Genomic DNA, 12096 nt, shown 5'->3' with positions numbered 1-12096 from the left:
TATGTAACTATGCTCTTTGCCTAGCTGTTTAACATACAAACATGGTTCACTTTTGTACAGATTGAAACCTAAAGTTTTTAATGCTGAATCGAGTGTATTATTCCACTCTCTTCCTGACTGTTTTAGGCCGTAAATAGCCTTGTTTAGTTTTAATACTTTGTTCGAATTTTTACTATCTATAAAACCTTCCTGTTGTCTTATGTGAAGTTCTTCTGTTAGATTGCTATTAAGATATATATTTGAGATGTCCACTTGATGTAAATATAACTCCTTCTGAACAGAAGTTGCAAGTAACATACGAGTCGTTTCGTATCGAATTACTGGTGACAACGTTTCCCAATAGTTAATTCCCAGTTTCTGACTACAACTTTTTGCCACTAACCTTGATGTGAACTTTTCGATATTTCCATCTGGATCACATTTTATAAGACAAACCCACTTTGATCCAATTACTTTTTGACCCTTCGGCAGGTCTACTACCGAACAAGTGTTGCTGGCTACTAATGCCATATATTCATCTTGCATAGATTCCTCCCACTCAAAGAAGTATTCGCTTGCTAATGTGGCGTTTCTATATCTTCACCATACTGAAGACAGTTCAACTTCTGATACAAGTATTCCATTCTGGGACGACCAGCCTTCCCCGTATGGACAAATCTTGGCCTACCGCGCCCTCGACGTATTTCACTACCTGAGTCATGAACTTCATATTCTCTTCATTTTCAGCTTCTTCAGTTCGGCTTACAAAATCTTCAACCTGATCGTTTTCCTCATTGCTTTTGTCTAAGTTTATAATTATTGTCGCTATATCTACATTGTTTTTAGTGGACACACCGATCGTATCATTGTTTTCAATAAACTTTGCATCGCGTCGAATATCACTCGTCTAATTTCTCTATCATATAAACGATAAGCTTTTGCAACTTCAGAGTATCCGATGATCACATACTCTTTGCCCTTTGCGCTAAATTTACATTGATGCGTTTTATCTAGCGAAAAGGCTCGTGCACAAAAACTCTTAGATGCTTTACCGACGGCTTTTTAAGATACCATGCTTCATACGGTGTAGAATTTTTCAACAACTTTGTAGGCTTGCGCGATTACGTATATATACAGCTGTATGAACAGCTTCGCCCCATAATTCTTCTTCCAACTCAGCATGTATACCAATAAGCTCCTAGCCATCTCGACGATTGTGCGATTAACTCTTTCTGCCACCCCATTTTGTTGTGGAGTATATGGCACAGTTCGGTGTCTTTCAATTCCGCGTCATTTATAAATTCTCTGAACTTATTATTTGTACTCTGTACCATTGCCACTACGCAACTTTTTAATTTTGTTCTTCGTTTGGTTTTCCACTGGATTTTCAAATGTTTTAAACTTTTCAAAAACTTCGCTCTTTTGCTTTATACAATATACAAAAATCATTCGCGAAAAATCGTCTATAAAAGTTAGAAAATACCTTGCGCCACCAACTGATTTTACATTGATCGGACCACAAACGTCCGTATGCACAAGTTCTAGTATTTGTTTAGATCATATTTCATACTTCTTTGGAAAAGGCACTGCACATATTTTTAGGTTTATTGCATGTAATGCAAATTGTTTTTAGTGTTAATGTCAGTTTTATTTAGTCCATGCACCAAATTATTTTCGGCGATTTGTTTTAAACTTTCAAAGTTTATGTGACCATACCGATTATGCCACATCATATTGTTTAACATAATTTTTGAAGTATTCGCTTGCGCATAAAAAAGAAACAAGTTATTTTTTGCAATTTTGCTTTCTCAAGTAGAGCTGTCCCTTTTAAGCTTTTTACTTCAACATAACACTCTTTGAAAAACACTGTATGTTTATATTTTATAGCTTTGCTCACGGAATAAAAATTCATTTTGAGTGAAGGTACAAACAAGACATCACGCAATTCTAGTCCACATTCTTTTGTCCTTATTTTTACCGTACCTACACCTTTCGAGGAGTAAATGAAATTATCTGCTGCTAACATTATTTTTTCTTCTTTTTCGACAAACAAAGAAACAAACATGTTCATATCGCAGCACATATGAGTGGTCGCTCCACTGTCGACGCACCAAGCATGTTTATCCTTTTTAACTCCCACATCCGTTGCATACATAGCATATGAAAGCTCATTATCATTATAGGCTTGCTGTTCTGTCTTTCGCTTACACTGTGCAATCGTATGTCCTCGCATACCACAATCAAAACATTTTCCTTTGAAGTTATTTGATTTTGCGTCTGCATTTGTTTCTGCTTTTTCAAGTGTTTTGTTGCTACTATGCGCTGCTTCTTTAACACGAACGTAGACCGCTTGCGCCGATGGCTCTTGATTCATTTGCTGTTCCCTTCTGGCACCTTCTTCTAAAAGCTTGACTTTCAGTACACTGAACGATGGTAATTTGTCACGACTGGGCAGCAGTATAATAACCTTTAACTCTTCGTTTAATTCTATATTGAGCTCGGCTAATTTATCTACCACCTCGACAAACGATGTGAGATAAGACGACATGCTTTGGCTTACAGACATACTGCATCAAGCAACTTTTCTACAACAGAAACCTTTTGTAACGTGGTCCACTAGGCATTATTGCACTTCTCGAAGTTTCTCCCAAGCCTCTGCTGCCGTTTTGCATGATTTTATATTAGAAATTTGAGTTGGTTTAACACATAAAATTATGTTCGCCAATGCTTTTTGGTCATCGTGGTCCCATTTTTCCGCGTTTTCTTCACATCGTTTAATATTGCCATTAACTATATGCCATTGGTCCATATTGACCAGTATACTACGCATTTGCACACACCACACATCATAGTTCTCTTCACCGAGTTTTTCAATTTGGAAATTAGAATTCATTTTTAATAAAAGTTTGCTTGGGCGAACGACGGATTTTTTATTTTTTTATTTTATTAAACTTGCGCGTGTTCTGGGTTAACTGGGCCCATAACCTTTGTTGGCAGAGTTCTCAGTTCAACTGTTTATTCAAGACTTATTATACAAAATGGATTTCATGTTTCAGTAGTTATATATGTTACATATACAATATAGTGTATTATTATTTTTAATTATTTTATTTTTATTTGTTTTGAAGAAAAAAATTTATTTTGTTTTGAGAAAATACAATTTTTTTATTTTAATTATAAAATATATATTATCTTTAAATATTATTTTAATTTTATTAAATTAATTTTTTTATTTTTTTTAATAATTTTCATACTGACTATCACAATATGCTTATATAAAATATCTGATTCATATTAGCCGCATGTTTTATTTTTATTTTTTTATATAATTTTTTTATTTTTAAATCTGCAATCAATCATTGCCATTAAATTTATGTACGTTATAGTTACATTTAGTTCATTTTTCCGCTTCTTCATTTTCTAATCCGCTTACCATTACAAATCGCCTGCAAATTTGCATGTGAAAGACGCCTTAAAACCAATGAAGACGCCTCAGCGTTGTCTTTTTGTTATTTCTTAGTTGTTTTTTTTTGTTAGTTGTTTTGTAGTGTTAATGTAACGGTAAAGTAATAGTTAAGTTTGCTTTCGGAGTTGCATAATCATAAATATATGTTTAAATAACAAATTTTTATTGTTGTTATTACATTTACAAACACACTTCTATGGGATTTGCTTATGAAAAAACTGCAATGACCGACTTTTCGTTTGGAAGCTGCATTAAATTGCGCAAAAGTGTTACATAAAGACATACAAAGGCAAATGAAGTGCTTGCTAGGCGTTGCTTTTATTTGACAAGCAATCAGGAATAGGTTGTGATATTTTGAATGAAAAAATGTTGTTAGTGTTGTTTACAAAACAAAAAAAATTAAAAAATAAATATGAAAAGTTATTTTTTACTAAATAAATTAATGAAAAATTAAATAAAAATAAAAAATTATATATAAACCGGTAAAAAATATTGAAAATATGAAAAAAGAACAATGAATTTTTTTGTCATATTTGTCCAATTAATGTTTAAAAAGTTAAAATTTTCGACTAAAATTTTTCAATAAATATAATATTAAATTTGCTATTAAAATAAATTATTTTTTCTAATAAATTTTATAATATTTTATTTTTGTATTTTCGTTTGTATTTTTTGCCTTCAGTATGAATGCCCTTGTCAGCTTTATTACCAGTTCTCAGTACACTTGTTTGACCAAATAACTCTAATTAATCTTCACATAAAATGTTTTTCCAATTTATTACCAGCTGTTAGGCCCACTTTTGTTGCTTAATATTACATAATTTATAGTTTTCAATTAATTACTACTCACCTCACTGATTCATATCTATTAAATGCTGATAAATTATTAAAGAGTTGTTTTTGTGCTTTAAGCCGCGATAATCTTTGTCTAAGCATTTCCTCCTACCAAAGCTTTGTACGCTAGCCATTCATTTGCTGCACCTATAATTCTGCGATTTGAAAGAATGAACAACAACTGCACCTACGGAAACAGCAGGCTTACATATAGTATTTAAGTACTATATATATATATATATATAATATATATATATAGATATATATGGATACATTTGTATGTTTACATATAGGTATATACATATATCTGTACAACATAAGCCATTTGAAGGTCAAATCGCTTAGGAGTCAGCAAAAGACTTCAGCTACCGAGCGTGTCTTATATCTTCAAAGTAATGAACTGAAATAAAGCGTATAAGAAATATGTGTTTGTTTGCGCATGCTCCATACATATACACAGCTTATTAAACTAATATATTAAGCATATACATATGTATCTCTAATATATTAAAAATATTATTTTAATAATATGAATTTTCTTCAAGTACACATATTAAACATATGCACATACCTTCTAGCATCGGTACGTAATTAAAATATTTGCTTTCAAAGACTGATTTATGTGTTTAAAATTTACATATATACATATTTATGATATGTAGGTTTATTAGTAATTCAAGATTCATTGCTTTGCTGAGCTGGGTAGTCACTGAGCTGACAGCCGCATCATTAACTGCCATTCTATTTGCTTATAGTCTTTTAAAATGAAGAAATGTACTGAAAAACAAAATTTTCATATTTATTCAGGGATGGATAAATTCAAAATAATTAAAATAATTTTTTCCTGATTTTGAAAAGTATTTCATGGCATATTAGTTACCCCATGTCAATTCTATTCTCTATTTTATTAGTATTTCAAACTAAGGCGGAACTACTGCATAAGGTGAGAGGAGCCTCAATGACTTTAGGTTTCGTTTCTGAAATTTTCGTTAAAAGGAAAAGCTTTCAATGAGCATTTATACCACCTGGCTAAAACCTGCTTCTGACGTGAACAAGTTTTTTAGAAACTCTTTTTGGCGGGCATTCAATCTTCCTGGTTACAAAATAGTATAAAAAAGGAAGTGCTTCTGACATGGAAAAGTTTTTCAGAAGATCTTTTTGGCGGGCATTCAATCTTTCTGGTTTCAAAACAAAGTCAAAAAACTACCTCTGACATAAAATAATTTCTCAAAAAATTTTTTTGGCTGGCATTTAAACCTCCTAGCTACAAAATAGCGCCAAAAAATTCTTCTGATACTAAAAAAAATTTCACAGAAAATCTTTTTCGTTTTATAATTTCAGCCATCTTTGCCCCAACAAATACAGTAGTAAAGTATGTGTACCATGAAAAGCTTCTTCTTGAATCATATACTCCTTCCAGTTACCAATAACACCTAAAATGTTTGCTGTCCTAAAAAAGTTTTTCGTAAACTCTCTCTATCCATATCCAATCTTAGCGCAAACATTTTAAGGTTTATCACCTGGCTAAGCTTGGCCAACAACCATGAAATTGAAATAGCGTCACTTTAGCAAACTTTTCTTGCTTAAAAAATATACAGCCGATAAAGTAAAAAGAATAAATATTGCATAAAATTTGAAATTTTTACTCAAAATTTATTGTTGTATTTTATAATGATTACTTAAGAAAAAATATTCCAATAATAAATTTACGAATTTAAACTTTTTCTCTTCCCATAACCACACGTAGCGTATAAGTATTTAGGTTTGTCACCCAAGTTTACTCAAAAATCATGAAATTAATGACTAATGACTTATCATGACTGCCTTCACTTCAGCTAACTTCTTTAACAAATTAGTTAAGTGGAGAAACTAAATATTTTATTTATAAAATTTGAAATTTTTTCTTAAAATTTATGGTCGTATTTTATTATGATTCATAAGTAATCAAGTCAAAGTCTTCACATATTAGGTTGAGGCTCTCCAGTTTTTTTGTAGACTTTGTTGTGAACTTTGGAAGTTTTTAGTAACCAATTAGCCTCGTATTTATTACAATCAAATGATCACAATTCAATTAGCAACTAAAAAAGATAAAAAATCACAAAAAAATCAATAAACTGGCGTTCTTGCGTCTACCGTTATGTCAGCAGTGCTCAAAAAATCACACCTATGCTGCACAAAAAACCGGAAATGGAATCATTTACGATAATTTGCTCTGAAAGAAATAAGGCAAACTAGTTAAATAGAGACAAATGCATTCATACCCGTACATTGTATGTGTCTTACACAAGTCGTTTATACCATATACCATTCATATCTGTATTTAAAAGAAATAAATAAAATGATCGCTACAAAACGTTATAGTGTCTCGCACCGTTTGCTTGTTGCAAGTGGATATCGCAAAGCAAGGTTATGCGTTGGCTGTATTTACTTAGTTGTTGAAGCAACAACAACAATGTCAACAGCATCAGCTGACGGTAGCCACTTCAAGTATTTGCTTGTTCACGGCAGGCGGAGCGATGTCTGTTGAATGTCTGGTCAGCGACGCGTTCGCTGCTTAAGTCTTTTATTCCTGCTCGGACGAAGGTCAGGCGACGAACTTTAGTGCTGGCTTTTGTATAAAGGGGTGCGAGGAGGGGATTTTAATGTAACTAAGAGAAAGGTGGACAAAAAATAATTAATTCAATATAAAATAAAATAAAATGAAATTAAATAAAATAAAATAAAATAAAATAAAATAAAATAAAATAAAATAAAATAAAATAAAATAAAATAAAATAAAATAAAATAAAATAAAATAAAATAAATAAAAAAATGAAATAAAAAATAAAATAAAAAATAACATTAAATAAAATAAAATAAAATAAAAATAAAATAAAATAAAATAAAATAAAAATAAAATAAAATAAAATAAAATAAAATAAAATGAAATAAAATAAAATAAAATAAAAGAAACATAAAATAAATATAAAATACAAATAAAAAATAAAATAAAACTTAGTAAAAATAAAATAAAAATAAAAAGAAAAATAAAATAGAAGATAAAATCGAATGAACAATAAATAACATTTTATAAGAAATTGTATAAAAATAGAAATAGAAGGAAAATCTAAATTCAGTGGATTTTTAATAATGAAAAAAACTTATGTAATTAAAAGTTATTAAAAAAAAATTCATTTAGAAGGAAATTATCTAAAAATTAAAGAAAACAAATTTTAAAGATTTTTTAAATTAAAAAAAAAAGAAAAATTAAAATACAATTGAAAAAAAAAATTATTAAACCATTAAAGTAAATATGAAAATTTAAGAAAAAAAGATAAAAAAACATTTAACAGAATAAATAAAGTTAATTTGAAACTCAAACTAACCAGAAATTGAAGTAAAAACTTTTTTAAAATTAAAAAAAACTTTAACTTTAAAATATTAAAAAAGTATACTTTTAATGTTAAAAATATATTAAAACAATATTAAAAAAATGAAATATTTTAAAGTGTTTGCAAAAAAATAAAAAATTTTAAAATATAAAAAAATTAAAAACCATGCTAATAATTATGGATAATTAAAAACAAAAAAATTATTATTAAGATAAAGAAAAGTAGAAGCTACATCATTTAATGGACGCTAAGGGATAAATATTAGTCAAAACCAAATTGTGAAAATAACATAACTGTAATTAAACTGGAAAAAGTTAACTAAAAATTAACTAATAATTGAAGAAAAAAAAACATATTTAAAATATTTCTAAAACTGAAACAAAAAGTTAAAAACATTTAAAAAAACCATACAAAAAAATATTGAAAATTAAAGAAATAATTTTAAAGTAAAAAAATAGAAGTAATAATATAAAAAATTAAATCACAACCAAGTTTAAAAAAATATATACATATAAATAAAAATAAACCAGGAAAATGAAAATTTTTGTAAACTATTTAAAAATTTACAATTTAACTTTAATTAAAATATTTCAAAAATTGCTTTGAAATTAAAAAAAAAATTAAAAATAAATAAAATATTTAAAAAATTATATGAATAAAATAATGCAGGAAACGAAAATACTAAAATTAAAAAATAAATTTAAACTAAAAAAATATTTTCTTAAAAAATAAATATGGAAATTCTAAAAAAGACAAAAAAATAACTTTTTTTAAATTTTTTAACATATATATAACAAAAATCCGAAACATTAAAGTAAAGCCAAATGAGCCACACCACACTCTATTTAACGTATTTTCAGTACTCCAACTTTTATTTAATTAAATGTATAAAAATATAAAAATAAACACAAATTGAATGCGCATTTAATAACGGTACAGTTGCTGTGTAATTGAAACTTTTCATTTGGCATTAAATACACGCTTGCGTTTGAGCACTTGTTAAAACCGTATTTGGTTAATTAACTGTAAGCGCAGTGCCAACTCTACTCTACCAACACATCGCTACAATGCAGCCGCTGGCGTTTGGGGAAACTCGACGACTGGCTTGCGACGCCAGGCGATAGATGGCAGGCGTAAAGAGTGTAGAAATGTTTCTGGACTTGCCAGCAATCATTGCAGTTTTGAATTTAATTCAATTGGCAGACTTGCTTACTGACTTTCTTAAAGTGTAACACTACATACATACAGCAACATGTACATATATGAGTGTAGGAAGGTGTGTGTGATGGCGTGTTGCTTGGTGCTGTAATGAGGCATTTAAAAGTGCATAAATTCGTAGGTGTTGCAGTGAGGTGAAATTCTGCCTCACGTGCGTTGCTTTATTGTTGTTGCTAACTGTTATTTTATTTGCATTTCATTTGCGTTCGGGAGTTATGGCGAGTGTTTTATATTTTCCTCCGTTTTTTTTGTTGTTGTGCGACAACTTGCACGTGCTCTGACGGGTTTGTCTGGCAGTGAGCTTTACTTTAGTTGTTGTTTTTATTTGCGCTAGAAAATTCATAGTCGGTCGCTTTGTGTGTGACATTTGATATGTGTGCGTCAGCTGAATTTTGCTCACAGCTTTGTTTGTGTGTTTGTATTTTTTAATTTAAGTGCTTGAAATCAAAATGAATAGTTTGCACAAAGCCAGAACACAAAGGCTAATAAAAATATGGCTGTTGTTGTAAAAAAATTGGCTACAACAAAAAGGCACATGACGTTGTTGTTGTTGTACAGAAAATTGCTCCAAAAATTCCCAAAAATGTTATTGCAGTAATAAATTAAAATTAATCTTTTTTCTTTAAAATTGATTTTTTTTGTTTTTTATAAAATTAATTTTTTTATTTTTATTTAATTTTTTAAATGATTATCTTTTTTATTTTACTTTAATTATTTCTTATTACTATTTAACGTTTTTTTAACATTTATTAAATAATCTTTTTTTATTTTATTTTAATATTTTTTATATTTATTTTATTTTTATTCTTTTATTATATTCAAAAGGCACAAATTATATTGTTGTTGTAGAAAATAAATAAAAATAATTTTTTTTCGTTAAAAAAGTCATAAATTTTATTTTAATTAGTTTTTCACATAATTAATTTTTTTTTATTTTATTTAATTTTAAATCAATCTATTTCTGGCTTAGGGCATATACAAACTTTGATGTTGTTGTAAAAAATTAAAAATAAATAAATTTGATGTTGTAGAAAAGCAAAAAAATAAAGAGTAATTTTTCACAAAAATTGAAAATTTCATTTAAATATTTTTTGTTTTTTATATAATTAATTTCTATTTTTATTTAAATTTTTTTATTTAATGTATTTTTATTTAATTATTTCTTATCATTATTTAGTTTATTTTTATTTTTATTAAATTTATTATTTTTTATTTCATTTTTCATTTTACTTTAATTAATTTAATTAGTTTTAATTTTTAGTTTTATATATTTTATAATCATATTTAATGTGTTTCCTTTATTTTATTTTCATTCTAGCTTCATCTTTAAAGTAATCATCTTTAAAAAGTGTTTCATATCAAATTTTTATATACAAAAAGTAAGAAAGATATAAGCTGGCTACAAATAGCGTTTGTAAGGCGGTGTGAAGTGGTTAAAAACGTTCGCAAAATGAGCGGTTCTACGGCGGCCAGTTTAAGTTGGCTGTCCGCTATTTATTTTTTGGTTTTAATAGCCACAACGACAACAAAAACAAATGCAGCGATCGAGGAGGGTCTCTCTTGTCCAAATGGTGAGTACAACACATTTTTTTATCCAATAAAAAATATTTTTTATAATTTTGAAAATTTCGGGACAAAATCGGGATTACATTAAAAAATCGTGATCAATATATTTCTTTGCTTAAAGCTTTAGTGGCTGCAATAATAACAATTTTAATTTAATTTTATGCAATTTTTTCGGTTTTAATAATTTTGAGGTAATTTCGGGATTACTATACATTAAAAGTAAAAATTGATACAATTTTGCATTCTTTTGCTTATAATCTGAAATAATAACAATTTTAGCTTAATTTTATGAAATTTGTAAATTTTTTATACTTTATGATATTTTGGAAATTTTCGGTACTTAAGCGGGATTACGTTGTAAAAACGTGATTGAAATGTTTTTAGTGTGTAGAAACTTTTGAGTGCAACAAAAAAATTTGAACTCTATAAAATGAAATTTAATATTTTTAATACTTTGGGCAATTTAAAAAAAAATCGGGACTACAACGGGTTTACATTATAGAATCAATATTGCTATTTTTGTATGTACATATGTATATTATTCACTTTATTGACTGCAATAATAACAAAATCAACTTTATTTTACTATATCTATCATGTTTAATACTTTGAGTTGATATCAAAATTTTCGGGACTAAAACGGGATTTATATTTCTCTTCGTAGTAGACATCATTTGTTGCAATAGTAATTAATTGAAGTAAGTTTTTAAATTTATTTCTTCAAATTTCGGTACTAAAACGCGATTTCAATATGAAAGTGATTTTAAAATTTTCGGGACTAAAACGGGATTGATATTTCTCTTCGTAGTAGACATCATTTGTTGCAATAGTAATGTATTGAAGTAAACTTTTAAATTTATTTCTTCAAATTTCGGGACTAAAACGGGATTACATAAAAAAAACGGCAATGATATTTTTCTTCGTCATAGAATAATCAGTAAATCAATAGAAATAAGAAGAAGTAAAGTTTAATGTTTATTTTTTTAAATTTCGAGACTAAAATCGGGACCGCGATACTATTTAGGTAATTTATAAACAGTAAATTTTGAAAATGAGAAAAAATTGTACATAGGTACTCTTTTAATGAGTTAAATTACAATATTAAATTAGTTGCACATTATTTTACGAAAGTACATTACGCATACGCATTGTCGTCCCTTGAATGAAAAATGCTTAACGAACAAATACACGTACACAAATATATATTTACAAGTAAATGCAATACTTAAATTCGCTGCCTGTAGTTACATAAGGCACTAATCATCAATTTCCACACCTTGCAACATGTAGTATAACTGCAGCACTTGACTGCAATTGCCGTCACATAATACATCATATGACAAATAAGGCAGATCTTGTTAGAATTGCTGCGTGAGTTCTCATTCAATAAAATGGCATTTATTTAGTGCTGACTTTCGTGAGCGCAACGTTACGCTACTTATTAAGGCTTACCGCCAAACTTCCCAAACGGTTTACAACAGTGCTGATGTGTGTGTGGTGGTATGAGTAATAGCGTGTTAAAATAAGGCAAGGTGGCTATAGTCGTGATATAATGCACACCAATAATTCTTTGCTAGCTGATAATGAAGTTAACAGCTGCATAGGTCTTTGTAAGTGCATAAACTTGCAGCCATATGTATGTATGTACATATGTGTGTATAA

At 28.3% G+C, this 12096-nt stretch overlaps 1 protein-coding gene across 2 annotated transcripts in view; it reads left to right on the top strand.

Moving 5' to 3' along the window:
• The first annotated feature begins 10258 nt into the window (after nucleotides 1-10258).
• LOC120768116 (sushi, von Willebrand factor type A, EGF and pentraxin domain-containing protein 1) overlaps nucleotides 10259-12096 on the top strand; it is a 62123-nt gene continuing 60285 nt past the window's right edge. For both annotated transcript variants that reach the window (XM_040094665.1, XM_040094664.1), the window contains exon 1: nucleotides 10259-10439. In XM_040094665.1, coding sequence (XP_039950599.1) covers nucleotides 10319-10439 — 121 coding nt within the window. In that variant the 5' untranslated portion in view covers nucleotides 10259-10318. The remainder of the gene's footprint in view (nucleotides 10440-12096) is intronic.

Source organism: Bactrocera tryoni, chromosome 2 (genome assembly GCF_016617805.1).
Source record: "Bactrocera tryoni isolate S06 chromosome 2, CSIRO_BtryS06_freeze2, whole genome shotgun sequence".
In the NCBI taxonomy this organism is placed as follows: domain Eukaryota; kingdom Metazoa; phylum Arthropoda; class Insecta; order Diptera; family Tephritidae; genus Bactrocera; species Bactrocera tryoni.
The sequence above is the reverse complement of the archived record's forward strand: the minus strand, read 5'-3'. Positions and strand labels throughout refer to the sequence as shown.